The sequence below is a fragment of the Halichoeres trimaculatus genome, unplaced genomic scaffold, assembly GCF_033239565.1.
Source record: "Halichoeres trimaculatus isolate MK-OKI-2021-1 unplaced genomic scaffold, fHalTri1.1 fHalTri1_scaffold_5, whole genome shotgun sequence".
Lineage (NCBI taxonomy): Eukaryota > Metazoa > Chordata > Actinopteri > Labriformes > Labridae > Halichoeres > Halichoeres trimaculatus.
Genome location: NW_027437183.1, coordinates 38,339,940 through 38,363,651, shown reverse-complemented (window position 1 = coordinate 38,363,651; position 23,712 = coordinate 38,339,940). Strand labels below are relative to the sequence as shown.

Here is a 23,712-nt window from a genome sequence, read left to right as displayed (position 1 = left end):
CATTTTCCAGCTTAACAGATTTCTACTTAGACTCTGCTTCCAACAGAGAATTTCAGACAGCCATTGTGATGTTCTCTGTCAGTCCCAGCTGAGGTCATTTGATCAGAGTTGACTGTGGATTATTTTCACCACTCTTTAGCTGGAAAAAGAAAGAAACAGAAACACTTGGGGCTGAAATCTATAGGTTAAAGTTAGCGATCTGTATGCAGTTTGAATGTTGTTTATTGAACATTATCTGAAGCTGTCTTCTTGTTTTTCTGCATGCATGCAGGTTTTCCTCAGACGTCAGAGTGGTAGATTGGAGTTTTTCCGCAACTGGAAGAATTATACCGCTGGCTTCGGTGACATGAATGATGAATTCTGGCTCGGTAATTATGAGACAACATCTGAGCACATCACGTATCAACATTTTCAGCTGTGATCAGGATGATAAATTTAAGTAGATACCTCCCAGCGTCTTCAGATCAATGGCTTTTTGAAAATTTTCTTACTCCACAGAAAGTCCATGGCCGGTGTAAAACTCTTTTGAAAAGTGGATTTTCAAAGATTGACCTTGAATCTGGATTTTTTTAAAGCATCAATAATTTTTTACTAGAACTGAGATGATACGAACATCCAGTTTTCATAGCTGATTTCTTTCCTTGCTCAGGGCTGTCCAACCTCCATAAGATCACAGCTGGAGGTCAGTACGAGCTGCGAGTGGACCTAAGGGATAAAGGAGAAACAGCCTACGCTCAGTATGACAAGTTCTCTGTCTCTGAACCTCGAACCCGCTACAAGGTCCATGTAGGAGGATACAGTGGAACGGCAGGTATGACTGTGTTGTGCTGACTGCCCTCTAACTGGTTAAAACATGGTACACATGGCTAAAACATGAAACTCAGCGCCCTCTTCGGTGGTGACAATGACCTATATGTGCCTTTTTTTTCGCCCCTGCCCTTCAAAAAGTCTGTGCACGCCACTGTTTGGTGGTCAAAAGAGCCAAAGGGTGAATTATAACTGCCTTCTTCTTTTGCAGGTGACTCTATGACCTACCATCACGGACGTCCGTTCTCCACCTACGACCACGATAATGACATAGCTGTCACCAACTGTGCCCTGTCCTATAAGGGAGCCTTCTGGTATAAAAACTGCCACCGTGTCAACCTCATGGGAAGATATGGAGACAACAGTCACAGCAAGGTAAAGCCCTGTGCGGACAGCACACTTCATAGCCCACAGCATGTCCTGGTCTGAGGACACACAAACCTGGATTGTTCAGTTTCTTTGAAATGTTTTATCATTAGCTCGTGCTTATCTTTTACAGCTGCTTATTTACTGACTGATGTTGCGTTTACTCGTTATCGTCTTTTGTTCTTGCTCTCTGTGTGAAAGTTTTTATGCTGCCATCTTGGCCAGGAGGCTTCTGTAAAAGAGATTTTGTCTCCAGTAGGGGTCTGCAACCTTTACTTTGTCAAGAGCCATTTTGCCTCAGCTCACCCAGATTGAAGTCATTCAGGAGTCACAACTTTATCTTCACTATTAAGATTATAAAGCGTATAAAATACTATACAAAGTTAAAATCTTGTGATTAATAATCGAAAGAAGAATTTATTTTGAGTTCATGAAATTGTACATGTGATGTCTTGGGTTTTTGCTTTTAATAAATTTGCAAAAAAAATAAATTAATTAAATTGCAAAAATTTGCAAAAACTTAGAAATCTTAAAAAAATGCAAAAATAAAAAATATATCAAAAATGTAAAAAATGTCAAACATTTTTGACATTTAAAAAAAACTGCAAAAAATTCTCAAAAACTTTGAAATTTCAAAAAAAATGCAAAAATTGAAAAATATACATAAATTCACCAATTTTTTTTATTAGAATACTCTAATTTATTAACATATTGATAATATTGCTCAACTGATCGTTCTTGTTTTTTTGCTCATGTCTTGTCACATATTAAGCCATAACGTTGGCAGCTAAATTGATTCATCCACAGTGAATTAAATAAGAATCAGAAATACTTTATTGAAATTACATCAATCTGTATTTTCTTCCTTTTTTTTTTCATATTTTTTTATATGACAATACCCATAAGTCAAGACCTTAACAGTCACAGACAAAAGAAAAAAAAGCTTACAAAAACATATGAGGGAAATTAGTGTATACTTTTACCGAAATATTCAGTTCAATTCATTGTCTTACCTCTGTCACAAACAAGAAACAACAACACTTTTCTTATTAACCTGATTGAACAGTCCTTTAACGTCCATCCAGTCAAATTCAATCAAATCACCATAGGAGATGATGATATATGCCCCCACACCTGCTTCCAGATGGTGTCAGACCTGAACTTAGTGTTATATAGAGTATCTGTTATTCGTTTCATACCTAAAAGATTGAAAAATTGAGAAATCCATGTTTCCAGTTTGACAGAATTATTATTTTGGCAGCCAGGAAGGCTAAACCAGCTGTCTTCCTTTTTAATTGTTCAGCCCTGTGACCCAACAGACACACAGACGGACATGGGGCAATATTTTTATTAATGATTAATGATTAATGAAATGAATCTACAGACTTCTGTCCAAAATAACTTTACTGTGGGGCAGAAATATGAATCAAGTTCCCAACTTGTCTACATTCATGCCAACATATGTTTGAAACATTTGTGTCTATTTTATTTAGTCTAGAGGGAGCAATATAAGCTTGATGGAGGATTTTCAGCTGTATCACTCTACCTCTGACTGATTTGGAAATTATTCTAACATCACCCCAAATGTTTTCCCAACCTGTCTTTACTGTAGGTAAATGTGACTCCTAAATCAAGTTCCCATTGTGACACTGTCTTAGAATTCGGGTTCGGAGAGGCATTAAGCAACAACTTATATGGACCTAACACTGTTCTTCTACTAGATTATAAAAACCAGAGTTTTTTTGTCAATCTCACACTTATAATCAAAATGTTCTCAAAGAAATTTAGAAAAAAATGACTTTAACTGAGAATACGTTAAAAACTAATTCATGTTTAAGTTGTGTCTACTTCTGAGTTCTTCAAAGGGCAGAATTTCTCTGCACCCGGCTCATCGCTGCTTGCAGCTTTAATTCTGATGTTGTTCCCGTGTGATTCATCAGTTCGCTGGCAGAGAGATGTAACTTTCTTGGATAGATCTTTAACCAGTGTGTTCTCTCTTCCAAAACATCCACAGAATCGCTTATGCGTTGTTCCATGTTGGTGACTCTGTGCTTCACAGCAGCAAAATCTTTGGAAAGGGTTTTAATTGGGGAGTTGATCTCTTCAAGTTTAGCATTCATAAAAGCTTGATGGCTCATGAGGGCCCTGGTCAAACATTTTGCCCACGCTGGAGCCTCCTCATCAGTGTCTGTATCCGACAGGTGCTTCTTTGTTGCACTCATGTCTGTATTCTTTGATTTATTTGCTTTGCTTCTCTGTCTTCTTGCCCGATCTTGAGACATCTGTTTGCTAACCAATTTTCAGTTCTTTCTTGTCCAATTGCTGCCCAATTCGAGCTGTTTGAAATAAATCTCTCGGATCTGGCGAGCAGACCACGCTATGTTCGCCATGTTCCCCTGCCCGTAATCACATGATCCTCCTCTGTATTTCCTTTCAGATTTTTCTTTTTGTAGAACTACTTTTCTTACCAGGGCTGTAAAACCTGAGGCTAGCCGCAGGTGCATGGAGAGTTGGTGGGCTGTTGATGTTGTAGGAGGTTTTATTTAGTGTGAATGTCTTTAATCATCAATACCCTCTGTCAGAAAAAAAACAACTTTATTTTAATAATATTTATTTTAAAGCTACAAGGAGCCACTGCAAAGATATGAAAGAGCTGCAGGTTGAAGACCCTTGGTCTACAGAAGTATTTCTGGTGAAATAAAGGTTAAATAAATCTAAAAAATGTAACATTTCTCTGTCCTGTAACCAGGGTGTGAACTGGTTCCACTGGAAAGGCCATGAGCACTCCATTGAGTTTGCCGAGATGAAGATAAGACCATCCAACTTTAGAAACCTGGAAGGCAGGAGAAAACGGTCATAGATGATCCATCACCACCAACAGGAACAACATCAACAACCACAACAACAACAAACAACTACTACTCCTCTGTCTGGACTCCCTGCACTTCACCTCAACTCCCACACCCACACACCCTGTAGCTACCAAAGCCACTGCCAAGAGCCCAACACACCCTCCCTCCTCCCAGTTGCTCAGCCCCTCCCTCTGTGTCACAGCTGTGGGAATGCTTCCAGTGGGGTAATCAGAGTGCATGTTACAAACTGGACTTCAATCAAGCCCACGCAGATTCTACTCACGCACCAAAGAGAGCGACTCCATCTCATCTGACTCTGTCTCTTGTGCTGCAGCATCTGTGGGGAGGAGAATGCGCAGCTTGGGCGTTTTGTTTTGTACAGTGATCAACACAGTTCCCATCTGACATCCCAGCCACATTTGGGCTCTGACAGAGCGAACAGGCTGTTCAGAGAACAATGTGCTCTCCTAAAGGTTGGGCGGCTCTTTTCTTAGGCAGATAACACAGTGATATTTCAACTGGACTGTCACAGAAAATCTATTCCTTGTACAGGACTTTACATGTATCTGCATTAAACATTTGGAAAAGGATATTCCTCAGATGTTGGGATGACACACCTCTCCATCTAACTTACCATTTGTTTGTCTTTGTGCAACTTGTCTAAGTGTCACTTTATCCTTCCTAGGTTCCATCCTCTCCTGCAAACCAAGCCAACAATGAAAAACCCCTGAATGAAAAGTATTTTACCTGTCACATCTCATGTCCAGGTTGATGGAAAATGTTTCTGTTTCTTCTGTGAGCGCCTGAAGGCATCATACTTAAGTATTGTGTTTAAAAAATAAAAATAAAAAAGAGAAAAGAAAGCTTGTGTTTCTCTTATGAATCTGAGGCAGGACCTGTAATTAAGTATATTGTTATTATCAAATAAGGAGATCACAATTTTTTCTCTCTTTACAAAATGTGAATACAGTGCATATATGTGCAACCAGAGAATGTTATGTGTTGTTGACACAAACTTAAACCATGATAAAAGGCCAACTCCAGCTCAATCCATTTGACATTGTAAGGTCTCTTTGCTTATGTTGATGATCGTGTTTGAACAGGCCAAACCTAGAGAACTAGTAACTGTTTGTACTTCCCCACCCAAACCCTGTAACCTCCCCCCATCTGCTGCTCCAGCAGCATACTAAACCACTGACCTTCTTAAGAATGCCTGTGTAAGTTAAGTTTGTTTTGTTTTCATTGTTTATAACTGGATGAACAGCAGGTGTTTCTCTGTATTACAATAAAATCTGTTTGTTTAAAATCAAGTGCTAAAGGCTGATTTTTTTCTTACCTTATGAGAGTCCAAAGTCACACAGTGTCCATGGTTGTCTGAGCTCTTAAGCCATTACACAGTGTCCATCATGATCTTCCTTTACAGAAATGTCTGACTGTATGTTTCTACGGTGCGGTGGCGCAGTTGGAGAGTGCGCTTGGTTGCAGGTTCAAGCCCAGCTCTGGGTGACACATGGCGATGTGTCCTTGGGCAAGACACTTAACCCGAAGTTGCTCCCACTGCTGTGTCAGTGGTGTGTGAATGGGTATGAAAGGGCGTGACTGTGTTACACATACTGATGGATAGCTGTCATAGTAAAGATTGGATCCATCAGTGTGTGAATGGGTGAGGATGGGTAAGTGTGACCTGTGGTGTAAAGCAGCTTTGAGTAGTCCATGACTAGAAAAGCGCTATATAAGCTCAAGTCCATTTTACCATTTACATTTTCAGACTCTGAATGAGCTGAGAGTTTTGCAGAAGAATCCTAGCCGTTTGGTTTTCTGTAACCCATCTGCATTTGGTTTTCTGTAACTTTTAACGCAGGAAAGCCTCTGACCAAAGAGTAGTAAAGTTTGAACTATAGGTGGAGTCTTCAACATGTGGTGGATCACAGCTTTCTCCTTCCATCTTTGAAAATGCTTTTGAATGATGGTGTGTTGTCTTAATTTGCAAAAACTGAAAGCTAGGCAAGTGTTTCTCCAGTCCTAACCCTTGAAATTGCACTATACTTGTATTGAGGAATATTAAGATGCTACACAATATATCTAAACCTACTCACTGTATCTTTACCTACCTATACCTCCTTTACAAAGGTACTTACCATACTCTGCAAACTTTTGGTCAAAAACAAACACCTGGTGACATTTATTTATGGATGTTCCTCTGGAGAATCATTTTTAGTTCTGCTCTCTGTCTTTTCCACAGGTTAGCTCTACTAGCAGTGATACAGAAACTTTTTAATATTGTGTGCACACTTATTACTTTTAGAGTTCAATTTTACGCTAAGTCCAAAATAAAACAAACACTTCTTTCTGAGTTTATGATTTGTTTTCATAAATTAACAAACGTGCATTATTAAACTAACAACTGCCAGTTTTACTTTGTTTTTTTTATTTATTTTTTTAATTTAGTGCAAAATGAAACAGATTAACTGCAACTCGCCCTGGTTCATTCCTGTTGTCTGAACAGGACCTGACGCATATTTGTTGTGATGTCGAACTGCAGCAATGAAGCACCAAACTACTGATGAGGAGAACTTACTCAATGTAAGATATTTTTTTTTAATCAAAATTATGAATGCTTGCTCTTTTTTTACAAGATAAAAAGCTGAAGTGAAGTTTTGTCAGTGCCTCCGTACAGTATTCGAAATAGGGAAGAGTTAGTGGATTATCCAGAATGTGGACTAGAACATGATTTCTTTTTCCAGGACTGAAATGCTGTCAGACAGTTTGGACTTGACCTGTTTAATGTGAGGTTTCCAGCCAATTCTGTCATCTGTTATCACTCCCAGGAATGTTATATATTTTTGTAATAACTGACATAGTTTAGCATCTTAATCTTGTCACATGCTATGTTCAAGGTTGATGTCCATTTATCTGGCAGATAGAAGGATAGCTTCTGTCTCCAGCTTGTGTTTGAGGTCTCTTATGCCGCAGCGAGCTGTGCCCTCTTGTGGTAGGGGGCGTGAAAGCTGCATCTGTTAAGTTATGGTGTGACACAGTGTACCCAGTTAATAAATCCAACGAAGAAGAAAAACATGACACAGTAGACAAAGAGCAACAATGGAAGACATCCAGCATTTTGTATTTGCATTTTCTCTGTGATTTACTTGCAGCTCGTTGATACAAAGTTCAATCAGGCTTTGTTTCAGAGAAGTCTGAGTGCCGCCAGGAGAAATGCAGCTGCTGTTGGGGTAAGTGACAATTCTTTTGACCAATCAACAGTCTACAGTGTTGTAGCTCCACCTTCCGAGAGTGGATCAGTTCAGTCTGGCGCCCATACGAAAGGGTCCTAAAAAGTGGGACGGCTCGTCTCGGTTATTTGGGGATCTGCCCCCAAAGGAGGGACAAGTCAGTGGAAACACAACATAATGCGTGCCGTACCGCGATGAACCGAACCGGTCTGCTTGGTGGAAACGCAGCTTTTGACCCTGTGTAAACTTTCACCCAGCCCCCTAGCTGCATGCTCTGATTCAACACATACACACTTGGATAGCACATCTCTCTGAAAACGGACACCAGCTGTGGGTTGAGACAGTGGTGTCAATCAACAATAATTAATAATTTAGAGTTTTTTTTATTCTGGAATGTGCCGCCTGGTGGCTGTAAATTGTAGTAGCTCTGTCTTAACTTTTGTGATTTTTTGTAATATATACGTCTTTTTTAATACATTAGCTGTCATTTGTGGTTTGCCCGACCCTGATTCAGAGGCTGTGCTACACGGGAGATTTTCTGGATATTTTTTGGCTTTTCCAAGACTTGTTATGCTGAGTCTCCATGGCAACGAGACTTGTTTACCACCAGGGATCAACTGAAAATGCTCTCCAAACTCAAGATCATCAGTGAAATATCACCTCAAATCCTAATGGAGTTGAAAAGAAAGAGAAGAGGATGCAGGGCAGGAGTGAGGCAGAGAGAGAAACGGTGGAGATTTAAACCGTTTCTTCCAACTGTTGTGATGGGTAACATAAGATCGCTAGCTAACAAAATTGACAAGCTCCGGATGCTAACCAGGTCTCAGAAAGAATACAGAGAATGCAGTATTATGTGCTTCACTGAGACGTGGTTGCATGAACACATCCCAGACTGCAATGCGTCTGTACACGGCTTCGGTCCGTGCAGACCACAACAAACAACTCGGCAGAAAGCTAAAGGGAGGTGGAATTGCAGTGCTGGTTAACCAGCGACGATGTCATCCTGGACATGTCACTGTTAAAGAGAAGATCTGCACAAGAAACATTGAACTACTAGCTGTGAGTTTTTGCCCATATTATTTACCCAGAGAGTTCACATGTGTTATTCTGGTAGTGGTTTATATAACACCTGGTACCGCCCCAGACGCAGCCTGTGGTGTTATTAACTCTGTAATTGCCAGTCTTCAAACACAACATCCAAACGCTTTTGTGGCGATCTCTGGAGATTTTAACAACATCTCCCTCTCTGCAACTCTACCAACATTCCACCAGTTTGTCAGCTGCTCCACCAGAGAAAACAAAACATTGGACTTATTCTATGCAAATATTAAAAATGCATACAGCACCTCTGCCCTGCCACCTTTAGGAAGATCTGACCATAATCTGGTTCTTCTCACCTCCTCCTACAAGCCCATCGTTCAGCAACAACCAATCATCAGAAAGGCTATTAAAACCTGGTCTAATGAAGCTGAAGATGCTCTGAGAGGGTGCTTCGAGGCTACAGACTGGAGTGTCCTCTGTGAACCGCACGGAGATGACATCAACACCTTGACTGAGTGTGTGACAGATGATATAAACTTCTGTGTGGACAGCATCATTCCAACAAGAACAGCAAGGTGCTTCCCCAATAACAACCCCTGGATCACCAGTGACCTGAAAAGCTGCTGAACATCAAAAAGAAAGCCTTCAGGGGTGGAGACAGGGAGTTATTGAAGTCAACACAAAAACAACTGAAAACACAAATGAAAAAGTGAAAGGAGGACTACAGGAAAAGGTTGGAAAGTCAGCTTCAGCAAAACAATGAGGGATGTGTGGTCAGGAATGAATAAGATCACTGGCTCTAAGATAAAGGGGGATCAAACTGATGGAGGTCTGGACAAAGCTAATGAACTGAACATGTTCTTCAATAGGTTCAGCTCACCTCCTGCCCCAAACCCAACAGGTCACACACCCTCCCTGAACCAACAGCTTTCCTGTCACTGCCCCACTCTGTCACCCTGCAGCTCAGTCAAGGACATGGATAAAGTCTCATCTCCATCCAAATCAGGACCTCCTGAAACCTCCGCTGCCTCTTCCTCCACTTTGTCTGTAATTAAGTCAAGAAACAACTGGAGAAACTGAACCAGAACAAGGCAGCAGGTCCAGATGGTGTCAGTCCCAGAGTTCTCAAGACCTGCTCAAAACAGTTGTGTCCGATTCTTCAGCACCTGTTCAACACCAGCCTGAGTCAGAAAAGAATTCTGGTGCTGTGGAAAACATCCTCCCTTGTTCCAGTGCTTAAAAAACCACAACCTGCTGAACCAAATGACTACAGACCAGTTGCCCTGACATCTCACATGGTGAAGGTCCTGGAGAGACTCCTGCTGGCTCACCTCAACAAGCAGGTGAACACCTTTCAAGACCCATTACAGTTTGCATATTGTAATGGGCTTGGGGTTGAAGACGCCATCATCTACCTGCGTCAGAGAGCCCACTCTCATCTGGACCAGTCAGGCAGCACTTTGAGGGTCATGTTCTTTGACTTCTCAAGTGCCTTTAATACGATTCAGCCAGCTCTGCTTTGTGAGAAGCTCCATGGATTCCAGATGGATACCTCCATAGCCACCTGGATTTATAACTACCTCACAAACAGACCACAGTTTGTGAGACTGAATAGTTGTGTCTGAGAAGGTGGTCAGCAGCACTGGACACACCACAAGGAACTGTACTTTCACCATTCCTCTTCACGTTGTACACCTCAGACTTCCAGTACACCTCTGAGTCATGTCATCTGCAGAAATACTCTGATGACTCTGCAGTTATTGGGTGTATCAGTGATGGACAGGAAGCAGAGTACAGAGAACTGGTTGGTCAGTTTGTAAAATGGTGCGGTAACAATCATCTCATCTTGAATACCACCAGAAACAAAAGAGGTGATTGTTGACTTCAAGAGGAACAAGAATACACATAGATGTGTTTCCATCCTAGGAGAGGAGGTGGAGGTGGTGGAGGAATACAAGTACCTTGGAGTTCAGCTGGACAACAGACTTGAGTGGAAATGCAACTCTGAGTTCATCTACAAGAAAGGCCTGAGCAGACTCTACTTCTTAAGGAAGCTGAGATCTTTCAACGTCTGTACCAAAATGTCGCACATCTTCTATAAGTCTGTTGTTGAAAGTGCAATTAGCTTCGCAGTGATCTGCTGGGGCAGCAGCATCAGAACCAGAGACTTGAAGAGAATCAACAAACTGATCAAGAAAGCTGCTTCTGTGCTTGGAGTAACTCTGGAGCCGCTGGAGCTGATCGTCCAAAAAAGAATAGTGCACAAGCTGATGAAGATAATGGAGGACTCTTCACACCCTCTCCACAACACGGTGATGAGACAGAAGAGTGTGTTCAGTGAGAGGCTTCTTCAGGTCCGATGTAAGACTGAGAGGTACAGGAGATCATTCCTGCCAGCAGCCATTAGCCTCATGAACAAAGTCCAGAATTAATTATTGTTATTATTGTTATTATCGTTATTGCTGTGAATGCAGCAATGCATTCACAGTATATGTTCTTCTGTGACAAAAAAATTTATTGCTGTGAATGCAGCAATGCATTCACAGTATATGTTCTTCTGTGACAAAAAAATTTATTCTTCTTCTTCTTCTTCTTCTTCTTCTTCTTCTTCTTCATTCTTCCGCCCGCTTTTTTGGACCGCTAAAACTCAGGCAAACTTCAACCGATTTTCACCGTTCAAACTTCAAAATGTGTGTTTCAGTTGGGACAAGGGGGCTATGACTTTTCAGAAACTTTTCACAAATACTTTCCGAGATATTCGACGATTTACGAAATTTCGGTCCCATAGAGATGAATGCGAAATTTTCAAAATTTCCTCTCTTCAGGACATTCTTTCAGCCTGCTTCAAACCCTCCTCATTCAGTCATACATTCAGCTACAAACTCCATTCAAACTTCAGAATATTCAGCTATCTTTTGGCTTCATTCAGTGGGTTTCAAATGTTTCCTAGCATTCATAGTTTCTTCACAATGACCCTTCAAAGGTCATGATGCATTTCAGCTCTTCGAGCCGTTTAACATTGGTGTGTATTGGACGGAATGTTTTGGCTCAGAGTGGGAGATTCAAACAACAGAGCACGGAGAGGGGGAAACAGGACCTGAAAAATTTCTGGGTAAACTGCTCTTTTGGTCACAATTTTCACTCCACATAGGCATATTATATATCAAAATGGAGAAAGGCTTGTCCTTCTTCTGAAAAAGTGGTTTTTAAAGCAAAAGGATGGAGCACTTTTTCACAAAATGGCCAACTGTCATGAGAAGTTCAAAAAAATTCCCATATACCTCCATGTTAATTCCTGAGGGGTTTTCTCAGAGATCAGTAAAATTTCCCTCATCTATCTATCGCTCTCGTGGGTTCGTTTCTTGACCTTCATGCATGAAATTTAGATGGACAGCTTCCTCTGGGTCTCAGGATTCCTACGGTGTGTTCATTTTTATTCCAGCCCTCACGGTTTTGGCAAGGTGACAGGAGATTCGGACTCTTGCTTTGCCACAAAATCTTCAGAAGATTACAGTAACAAGGGCAAAGTTGTGCACCTGCACCTGCTGCCTTTAACGAGCAGGGAGCAGGTCACCGTGGAAACCTTTGATCTCATGCAGCTGTTTAGAGTAACTCATCAAAACATTCAGGAACAAAGACAAGCATGTGTATGTTAATTTATCATTGATCACCAATGCAAAATCTGGCTTCAGAAAAGCCTCAGCAGACAGGTTTACATGATTGAACACACACACACACACACACACACACACACACACACACACACACACACACACACACACACACACACACACACACAGGGCAGAAAGTATCACACTTTAACAGCATTTGACTTCTATTTCCCTGAGTCAGCTCCTTATTTTCCTAGATTTTTTTTTTTTAATTTAAATTCCTTCCTTTAATTCCTGAATTGATTCAGCCAGTCAAACTTTTAAATCCAATTTTAGATTACACTGATTCATGCTTCATCATCATTCTTTTTGTCAGAATTGCAAGCACCTTTACACCCTGATTTCAAAGGGAATGTGTTGGGAATCAACAGACTCCACCAGCTCTCTGATGGCAGTTGGTAAACAATGATCACCATGGCAACATCTGGCTTCAGATGGGCCTCAGCCTACAGGCTTACATGGTTAAACAAACTCACACACAGGACACACAGGATTACATTTTAACAGGGTTTAAGAAAGCCGACTTACATTTACCCTCAGTCAGGTCATTATTGCTGTGAATGCAGCAATGCATTCACAGTATATGTTCTTCTGTGACAAAAAAATTTATTGCTGTGAATGCAGCAATGCATTCACAGTATATGTTCTTCTGTGACAAAAAAATTTATTGCTGTGAATGCAGCAATGCATTCACAGCATATGTTCTTCTGTGACAAAAAAATTTATTCTTCTTCTTCATTCTTCCGCCCGCTTTTTTGGACCGCTAAAACTCCAGCAAACTTCAACCGATTTTCACCGTTCAAACTTCAAAACGTGTGTTTCAGTGGGGACAAGGGGGCTATGACTTTTCAGAAACTTTTCACGAATAATTTCCGAGATATTAAACAATTTACGAAATTTCGGTCACATAGAGATGAATTGGGAATTTTCAAAATTTTCTCCCTTCAGGACATTTTCTCAGCCTGCTTCAAGCCCTCCTCATTCAGTCATACTTTCAGCTACAAACTCCATTCAAACTTCAAAATGTTCAGCTATCTTTTGGCTTCATTCAGTGGGTTTCAAATGTTTCCTAGCATTCATAGTTTCTTCACAGTGACCCTTCAAAGGTCATGATGCATTTCAGCTCTTTGAGCCGTTTAACATTGGTGTGTATTGGACGGAATGTTTTGGCTCAGAGTGGGAGATTCAAACGACAGAGCACGGAGAGGGGGAAACAAGACCTGAGAAACTTCTGGGTAAACTGCTCTCTTGGCCACATTTTTTGAGCTATCAACACAAATAAGCCCTCAGCATGTAAGTAGTCTTGTCCTGCTTCTGACAAAGTGGTTTTTAAAGCAAAAGGATGGAGCACTTTTTCACAAAATGGCCAACTGTCATGAGAAGTTCAAAAAAATCCCCATATACCTCCATGTTAATTCCTGAGGGGTTTTCTCAGAGATCAGTAAATTTTCCCTCATCTATCTATCGCTCTCGTGGGTTCTTTTCTTGACCTTCATGCATGAAATTTAGACCGACAGCTTCCTCTGGGTCTCAGGATTCCTACGGTGTGTTCATTTTTATTCTAGCCCTCACGGTTTTGGCAAGGTGACAGGAGATTCGGACTCTTGCTTTGCCACAAAATCTTCATAACATTACAGTAACAAGGGCAAAGTTGTGCACCTGCACCTGCTGCCCTTGACGAGCTGGTCACCGTGGAAACCTTTGATCTCATGCAGCTGTTTATAGTAACTCATCAAAACATCCAGGAACAAAGACAAGCATGTGTCTGTTAATTTATCATTGATCACCAATGTAAAATCTGGCTTCAGATAAGCCTCAGCAGACAGGTTTACATGATTGAACACACACACACACACACACACACACACATACACACACACACACAAACACACACACACACACACACACACACACACACACAGGGCAGAAAGTATCACACTTTAACAGCATTTGACTTCCATTTCCCTGAGTCAGCTCCTTATTTTCCCAGATTTTTTTCTTTAAATTTAAATTCCTTCCTTTAATTCCTGAATTGATTCAGCCAGTCAAACTTTTAAATCCTATTTTAGATTACACTGATTCATGCTTCATCATCATTCTTTTTGTCAGAATTGCAAGCACCTTTACACCCTGATTTCAAAGGGAATGTGTTGGGAATCAACAGACTCCACCAGCTCTCTGATGGCAGTTGGTAAACAATGATCACCATGGCAACATCTGGCTTCAGATGGGCCTCAGCCTACAGGCTTACATGGTTAAAAAACTCACACACAGGACACACGGGATTACATTTTAACAGGGTTTAAGATAGCCGACTTACTTTTCCCCTCAGTCAGGTCATTATTTCCATCAATGTTCTTTAAAATTTGATACATTCCTTTAATTTTTGAATAGACGCAACAATTTCAACTTTAAATGCCTTCATCCATTCCATTTATTCGACCATTTATTTCCTTTCATCCAAGAGTTCATGGCAGGCTAATTCAGCATTCTGCATTAGCATTTCAGTGCAAGCTTTCCAGGAGTTCTTAAAACAATTTTCAGACATATCCTCATTCATTCATGTTCAGCATTCTGCATTAGCAGTTGAGCGCAAGCTTTTACAGGAGTTTTTAAAACAATTTTCAGACATATCCTCAGTCATTCATGATCAGCATTCTACATCAGCAGTTGAGCACAAGCTTTTCAAGACTTCATTCAACCATTTTAAGACAAATCTTCAGTCATTCATGTTCAGCGTTCTGCATTAGCATTTCAGCGCGAGTTATCTAAGACTTCATTTAGCCATTTTCAGACATATCTTCAGTCATTCATGTTCAGCATTCTGCATTAGCAGTTCAGCGCAAGCTGCTTCAGCATTCTGCATTCACAGCGCAATTTCTTCAGAAATTGCTTTTCTAGTTCTTCTTCTTCTTCTTCTTCTTCTTCTTCTTCTTCTTCATTCTTCCGCCCGCTTTTTTGGACTGCTAAAACTCAGGCAAACTTCAACCGATTTTCACCGTTCAAACTTCAAAACGTGTGTTTCAGTTGGGACAAGGGGGCTATGACTCTTCAGACACTTTTCACAAATACTTTTCGAGATATTTCAGAATTTGTGCGTTTTTTGGTCTCATAGAGATGAATGAGGAATTTTCAAAATTTTCTCCTTTCAGGACATTTTATCAGCCTGCTTCAAACGCTCCTCATTTAGTCATACATTCAGCTACAAACTCCATTCAAACTTTAAAATATTAAGCTACCTTTTGGCTTCATTCAGTTGGTTTCAAATGTTTCCTAGCATTCATAGTTTCTTCACAATGACCCTTCAAAGGTCATGATGCATTTCAGCTCTTCGAGCCGTTTAACATTGGTGTGTATTGGACGGAATGTTTTGGCTCAGAGTGGGAGATTCAAACGACAGAGCACGGAGAGGGGGAAACAAGACCTGAAAAATTTCTGGGTAAACTGCTCTTTTGGTCACAATGTTCGCTCCACATAGGCATTTTATATATCAAAATGGAGGAGGGCTTGTCCTGCTTCTGACAAAGTGGTTTTTAAGGCAAAAAGGATGGAGCACTTTTTCACAAAATGGCCAACTGTCATGAGAAGTTCAAAAAAATCCCCATATACCTCCATGTTAATTCCTGAGGGGTTTTCTCAGAGATCAGTAAAATTTCCCTCATCTATCTATCGCTCTCGTGGGTTCGTTTCTTGAACTTCATGCATGAAATTTAGACCGACAGCTTCCTCTGGGTCTCAGGATTCCTACGGTGTGTTCATTTTTATTCTAGCCCCTACGGTTTTGGCAAGGTGACAGGAGATTCGGACTCTTGCTTTGCCACAAAATCTTCAGAAGATTACAGTAACAAGGGCAAAGTTGTGCACCTGCACCTGCTGCCCTTGACGAGCTGGTCACCGTGGTAAACCTTTGATCTCATGCAGCTGTTTATAGTAACTCATCAAAACATTCAGGAACAAAGACAAGCATGTGTGTGTTAATTTATCATTGATCACCAATGTAAAATCTGGCTTCAGATAAGCCTCAGCAGACAGGTTTACATGATTGAACACACACACACACACACACACACACACACACACACACACACACACACACACACACACACACACACACACACACACACACACACACACACACACACACAGGGCAGAAAGTATCACACTTTAACAGCATTTGACTTCCATTTCCCTGAGTCAGCTCCTTATTTTCCTAGATTTTTTTCTTTAAATTTAAATTCCTTCCTTTAATTCCTGAATTGGTTCAGCCATTCAAACTTTTAAATCCAATTTTAGATTACACTGATTCATGCTTCATGTTCATTCTTTTTGTCAGAATTGCAAGCACCTTTACACCCTGATTTCAAAGGGAATGTGTTGGGAATAAACAGACTCCACCAGCTCTCTGATGGCAGTTGGTGAACAATGATCACCATGGCAACATCTGGCTTCAGATGGGCTTCAGCCTACAGGCTTACATGGTTAAAAAACTCACACACAGGACACACAGGATTACATTTTAACAGGGTTTAAGAAAGCCGACTTACATTTACCCTCAGTCAGGTCATTATTTCCATCAATGTTCTTTAAAATTTGATTTATTCCTTTAATTTTTGAATAGACGCAACCATTTCAACTTTAAATTTCTTCATCCATTCCATTTATTCGACCATTCATTTCCTTTCATCCAAGAGTTCATGGCAGGCTAATTCAGCATTCTGCATTAGCAGTTGAGCGCAAGCTTTTACAGGACTTCTTAAAACAATTTTCAGACATATCCTCAGTCATTCATGTTCAGCATTCTACATCAGCAGTTGAGCACAAGCTTTTCAAGACTTCATTCAACCATTTTCAGACACATCTTCAGTCATTCATGTTTAGCTTCTGCTGTAGCATTTCAGCATGAGTTATTTAAGACTTCATTTAGCAATTTTCAGACATATCTTCAGTCATCCATGTTCAGCATTCTGCATTAGCAGTTCAGCGCAAGCTGCTTCAGCATTCTGCATTCACAGCGCAATTTCTTCAGAAATTGCTTTTCTAGTTATTATTATTATTATTGAACACAATCAGGGGCCTGTACTACGAAGCTGGATTAGCTCTTAGAGAGATAACTTCCTGGATAAGTTTCGGGTTTTCCGTACTACCAATGTGGATCTCTTTATATCCAGACATGTTGCCCCAGTAACTGATGCTGAACGCCAAACCTGGTCTGGAGCAGGTTAAGTTCCAGGATAAGAGCTCACGGGGTGTGACAGACCGCCCGCCGACCAATCGGTTCTCTTGGGCGGGCATGAAAGACCGCACAGTCACCAATTTGCTCAGCCAGAGTGAAGTCTTCCGTTGCGGGACCGCCCCCTGTCTTTTTGGCCCAACATTTTTTCTTATGGGCTGTGAACAAACAATATCTTACTGATCATCATAACTGAGACATTGTCAGGGAAAAGTAGAAATGTGTGCAAATTGAATATTTCATACTGACCACTTTGAAGGATGTTTTTATATTTATTTTTTATTTGCTCCCACGTCATTTTTTTCCCACTGCTATTGCATCTGCAATACAAACTGCCTATAATGAACGTTTTCCTTGGGATTTGTAGGAGAGTGGACTCTTTCTAATTATGAGGTGGGATATGATGCTGATCACACACACACTGACTGACAACATGAATGACTAAGGACCTAACTGCCCGTGTTGTCACGTGATGAGATAGGTCTGTTGATATCAGCATTTTGGAAATTTAGGCGATTTTGCGGTACTCCTCGTATTTTTTGCAGGATTATTTGCTGCTCCTCCGCCGTAACGTAGGCTGCTCTCTTCTCCATTGTAGAAAATGCTCCGGGGCCACTAACCACGCCCATTTTATGTGTGCACGCACAGATCCCAGCCGGATTCACTTATCTAGTTGATAACTAGCTTCATAGTACAGCAGATCTGGATGACGGAGATCCGGTGAAGTTCAGTGAGTTGTCGCAGAGTTATCCTGGATGACTTAATCCAGCTTCGTAGTACAGATCCCTGAACTACTACAATCCTGAGTTTCCCTTTGGGATAAATAAAGTATTTTTCATTTCATTGCATTTCATAACTCAACCTCTAAATAGGCATAGCAATGATTGTTATAAAACTGTACTGCTCATTTTTTTTGGGACCAGCGCTGTAAACCTTACCTGTGACCAGAATAAATGCTGAACTGAGAAATGGATCCCCTTCTTGTAAACTTTGGGGGTTGTTCGACTAAAGACCCGGGTAGATTTTATTACAGGAACTCATTTTCATTTACTCTGTCAGTGTTTACACCTCTATCTGTACCCATACCTGACTGTGTGTGCCCTTTGCTGTTCTGAGGTTGTAGATGTCACTTGTTTGACACATCAGGTCACGCTCACTCTCTGCTGAGAGCTGATGGTATGCCATGGATGCAGGGATGTCTGGTCCCCTGACTGGACCTTGTACTTCCCCAGTCTCAGGCTCAGTTTGGGGGCTAGTGAGCCCTGGACCCAAGAAGCTGGCTCCGAAGAGACCAGAGCCCCCAGGTCCCTGTCCCTTCTCTCTCTTAGGCCCCATTTACACGACGCCGAAAACGGTCGATTCCGCAAACATTTCGTTGCGTTTTGGCCTTCCGTTTAGACGAGACCACGTTGCGTTTTCAGTGAAAACGCAAACTTTTGAAAACGCTCCCCAGAGTGGAAAGATCTGAATCCGCTCCTCCATCCAGCTTCGTGTAAACACAGAGCAGAGCGTCTCAGGGTGAAACGCTGATGTTATCGCATGCGCACTCGCAGTTTTAGGTGAAGGCTCCGCGCTCAGCCACATTTCCAGTTCAGCCAGTAGGTGGCGGTAATGCGCGTTATGGTTGGATTGCCGACCGTCTCACACAACAAAACGGCAGAAAAAGAAAGAACAGAAGAGGAGACTTGTCCTCCTGGAGTCGTATGAACGCGGATCGTTTTCACGCCGTCCTCATGTAAATGCGGGTGGCTTTTGAAAACGCAAAGGAAGAATCTTTGCGGGAGTCTCCGTGTAAACGGGGCCTTAGGGTGTGTGTAGAGGAAGGGATAGACACAAATCCCTTGACGTTAACCTAAACTTTTTTTTTTTTTTTAAAAAGTTGCTGATATCCGAACATGACTTCATGATGTGGTGTCACATGTCTATGAATGGAACATGTCAGGGGACGGTCTCCTCTGTTGGTCACACATATGTCCAGGACAGCAAAGAGATGTGACACACTGCTTTGTCCACAGGTGGGCCCCAAAATACAAACATAAAGTTTTTACTCTGGTTTGAAGTTAGAGGATCATTTTAATAATCATATTTATTCATTCTAGGAGGTTTCTCTGAACTATCAGTGTGCTGTAACTGCTCCACATCATTTTACCTTTCCAGATATAACATCAGGTGGATAGGATCATTATTTAGTCAGCCATGGGGGAAAAATGTCCTCATTCACACACCGAGTCTATAAATCCTAATTTCTATGGATGACGAACTGAGAATTCAGTAGGAGTATCTAAAAATCTTGAATTCCCTATGAGTCTGGAGGAAAATAAGACACTTCAGTAGGATTTAGAGGTACACACAGGGTTTGTTAAGCGATTCTTGGCCTGCTACTGCACTGTCTGTGCTCACAGGATTTATTGTATTTATAGGACCTCTTCATGCTCTCTTAAGCTAAAGGAAAATGTCATCATAAGGTCTGTCTGGAACTTACTGGAGAGTATAACTTAAAACTGAGGGAACTGGTGTTTTAAAATCTAAAATAAAAGACCTTAAAGCAATTTCTTTTCTGTTTTTGAATGCAGACAGCATTACAGGTGTATTATCACAGTCTTTATTTTTGCAAACACTGGACTCTTAACCTTTATTGAAAGTTGTTGTGCTGGTCAGTTTTGTTTCACTGTATGACTTTGAGTTCTTTTGCTCCTGATTAACCCAGAGTCATTATATCATCAGCGGAACATTTCAGGTATACAAAAGAGAAACACATGCTATTTTTTCCTATTCTATTTGTTTGCAAAGTATATACCTGAAATGTACTAAATTCATTAATCAGCAAGCTTAAGCTCAAATGAATTCCTAAATACTTGAGTCATTTAAAAAAAATAATTAAAAATGGTGCATTATTTTTTAACTGCATCATGGACAAAAATTGTGGCTATTTTTTCGGCATAAATCCATATTGTACTGAATTTGGAGTAATACAACATCTCTCTGTCAGACTACGCCCCTTAGAACTTTCCCTTATCATTAATATCACAGTTTAGACTAAATTAATTATCGAATTAGAGAATCACTCCTTGGAAGGATGTTTATGGAAGCCCACCAGTAATTAAAAAAAAGTCGATATTATGAGATAATAGAGTCCAATTATGAGATTAAAAATTGAAATTTTGAGATCCTCGTGCTCCTGCTTGGGTTGTAGTCCCTGCATCACCTCACTGTCAACCACAAATTCAGCAGAGGGAAGATTGAACAGGACAGGAAGTTGTGAACTGGAACTACCTTGAACCACACAGTGACTTTCCAAATTAACCATGCGTGTCAAAATCAGTTCATATTTATCTTGACTATGATGATAAACAGACATGCTAGACCAAGAGTCAACAGGTTTGAGGTTTTACAGCCCAACATGAATGAAGAGAGACTTATCAGAGGAGTGGGAAGAGCAGGAACTCTTCGGTCTGTGACGCCAGCTGTCTGTCAGTCATGCTGCTTGATGAACTGAACAGGTAGCCAGTGTGAGTCGACAAACGAAGCCAAGACGCAACGGAACAGAGTTGTATCACTTACCCAGCCATGTGAAAAATGTGCAGTCCTAAAAAAGGCTGTTTATTCAACCTTATGAATAGATCGATGAATATTAATGGAGCACAAAAATCTTGTAATTACGGCTTTGTTAACGAATAATTTTGACTTGACTCATAATTTTGACCTTTATCTCATAATTATTACTTTTTATGTCATAATTTTTACTTTTTTTCCACTGGCAGAAATGGGCTGCCATAGATATTTGATGTCATAGGCTGATTTTTTTTTTTTTTTTTTTTCATTTTTTTTTTAAAGGTGAATGGGTTTCCTCACAAAGAAATTAAAACGCCAGAACAATACCATAGACTGTATCCCACGTACTTTTTGCTATGCTGTGCTGACAAAGTCCCGCAGTCGACTACATAGACATCAACCAATCAGGAGGAGGCTTCCATGACGCGTTGCTTGCAGCAGCGACCCCGCCCCTCCTTCTAGCTGCTCCGTGCCTCCGACTCATTTCCTGCTTCTCCCTGCTGGGAGTGGCTGCTGCCCTCCGGACGGAAATGCGGTGTGATTTCCCTGAACCGATGTCATGTCGGACTCGGACTGGGACTAACAAGTGAGCGGGACATGTTGGGACTATGAAGACAACTTGTTTGCGGAGGTTGCTGAAGTTTGGCGCTGTTGTAGTTGTGCTCGTCCTGTCTGCTGAGATATTACTGAACAAAACCAAAGTGAGGAAGACTCCCCCAAAGCTCACTCCTCTCAGCGCTGAGGAGTACAGGCCGATCTCCCCGGACACGTACCGATACATACTCAACCAGCCTGCAGCATGCAGGGACAGAGAGCCGTTCCTGGTCTTCATGGTCCCAGTTTCTCCTGTGCAGGCTGAGGCAAGGAAAGCCGTCAGAGACACATGGGGTGCTCCGGGACAGGACACCCTGACTCTGTTCTTTGTGGGTCTACCTGAAGGAGGGCAGGGGTCAAGCACCCAGTGGGAGCTGGAGGAGGAGAGCAGCCAACATGCAGACATAGTCCAGATGAACTTCCAGGATAGTTATCAAAACCTGACCATCAAGACTGTGATGATGATGACCTGGCTGGCCGCCCACTGTCCAAACGCCACATACGCCATGAAGGTTGACGCTGACATCTTCGTGAACGTGTTCTACCTCATGAAACGTCTGGAGGGCTCCCCCAGGCAGGACTTCATCACAGGCTCGGTGATTTGGGACGGCAAGCCCAGGAGGGACATTCACAGTAAATGGCACGTGTCCGAGGACCTGTACCCCGAGGACAGCTTCCCCCCGTACGTGTCTGGAGCTGGGTATGTGTTCTCTGCAGACCTGGCTGCCAGGATCACCTGGGCGTCCAGGTTCGTTCGGGTGATCCCTCTGGAGGACGTCTATGTGGGGCTGTGCCTGCGCGTGTTGGGTGTGAGGCCCGTGTACTCCCGCAGCCTCCCGACCTTCAGGAACCTGTTTGAAATCAGAACTCTGGACTATGACCGCTGCAGCTTCTCCAAACTGGTTATCGTAAACGGATTTAAGCCATCAAAACTGAGAGACATCTGGGAGGATTTCACCAAAGGCCGTGCTAGCTGCTAAAAGAACTCATCCTAGGTTTTCCTCCTGCAAAGGAAAGCAAGTCATGGAAACACAGCCAAACACAGGATCCAGGTGATGCTTCCAGGGTTTGTATGAACAGACAGGGGAGAATCCTGAATCTATGTCCTATCTATTAAATATCAGGACTTTTTTATGTCATTAAGTTTTCCCTAAATGACAAACATCTGCTAAAATGAAAATCAGTCTGCTGCACACAGTAGATTTATTTTTCATTTTATTGCTGAACACTGTTAATTTAACATATCAAAGGCATTCTCACATATCAAACAGTCACACTGCTGGAAAACTGCTGCTAAAAATAGACAACCTGTTGCAGACAGAGCTGTAGGCAGACAGCTCAGCTTTAAAGCGCCACAGGCTTAAAGGTTCAGGAGGTCAAAGGTTAAAAACAAAAAAAAGAAAAAGAAGAAATTAGAAAAAACGATGATGTCACTTTTTAATTTGTTATCTGGCCATAGCAGAAATCCAGATCAGGTACCAGGCAGGAAAAATGCAGTTTTTGTTTTTGTGTTTCTTAGTCTCAGGTGAAGTTGTCAGACTAGTTTAAAACAGTTGTACGAACCAGGGCTGTCCTCAGTAGATCAAATCAGTCCACAGGACTCAGAGTTCTCTAGTTTCTATCTGTTGTGTGACACGGAGTGACGTGGATGCAAAAGCAAAACAGGCCCCCAGACCAGTAGTTCCCAGACCAGTGGTTCCCAGTGTGGGGGTCAGGAAACAGAGACAGGGGTCACCAAATGCCTCCCAAATCCCAAACGGTTTACTGTTGCTGTGCCATTCATATTAACAACACATGAACAAAAAGAGGAGTTTTAATTTTATACAAAACCATGCAAAGAGAAAATGTTTGATCTGTTTTTGTATTTCTTTGTTGCCAGCAGACCCTGTAATATTTGAGCCAATGAAACAATGGTGTCAGTGGAGATAGATTATTTAAGGAAACAGCAGAGTGTGCATATAAGTAGTCATTTTTTGCTTGCTTTTTTGGGAATAATTTTTCAACTGTTTTTGTTGTTTTTTTTACCCACCCCCTTGCCCTCCCCAAATTAAAAAAAAAAAAAACAGAATACAGGAGAAAATGAAAACCATTGAAATTGAATAACAATAAATAAATTTCTGAGAGACTAAGAACACCAGTAAGAATGTGAAACTTCTCAGTTTTCATTATCAAAAGTTTTTAAAAGATGATGAATCATCCACAGGGATGAAATAGACTCTGACGAGAGGAACATTAGTTGACAAAAAAAAAACAACTACACATTAAATTTAGAAATCCAATCTCTGGCGGCTCTGTGGGAGCTCACAACCCTTACACTTTGAAAAATCTAAACGGGATCTGAAAGTGTTGTGCACTAAGCCCCCCCCCCC

General features: G+C 41.4%; 2 protein-coding genes across 5 annotated transcripts in view; both read left to right on the top strand.

Annotated features, from left to right (window-relative positions):
* Positions 1 to 5,335, top strand: part of LOC141789886 (tenascin-like) — a 71,457-nt gene extending 66,122 nt beyond the window's left edge. For all 4 annotated transcript variants that reach the window (XM_074669400.1, XM_074669399.1, XM_074669401.1 and 1 more), the window contains 4 exons: positions 272 to 368; positions 650 to 811; positions 1,019 to 1,182; positions 3,923 to 5,335. In XM_074669400.1, coding sequence (XP_074525501.1) covers positions 272 to 368; positions 650 to 811; positions 1,019 to 1,182; positions 3,923 to 4,033 — 534 coding nt within the window. In that variant the 3' untranslated portion in view covers positions 4,034 to 5,335. The remainder of the gene's footprint in view (positions 1 to 271; positions 369 to 649; positions 812 to 1,018; positions 1,183 to 3,922) is intronic.
* A 15,918-nt stretch (positions 5,336 to 21,253) lies between these two features.
* Positions 21,254 to 23,712, top strand: LOC141789857 (beta-1,3-galactosyltransferase 2-like). The gene has a single exon (XM_074669345.1). The coding sequence runs from the start codon at positions 21,358 to 21,360 to the stop codon at positions 22,321 to 22,323; it is 966 nt and encodes a 321-aa protein (XP_074525446.1). The 5' UTR covers positions 21,254 to 21,357; the 3' UTR covers positions 22,324 to 23,712.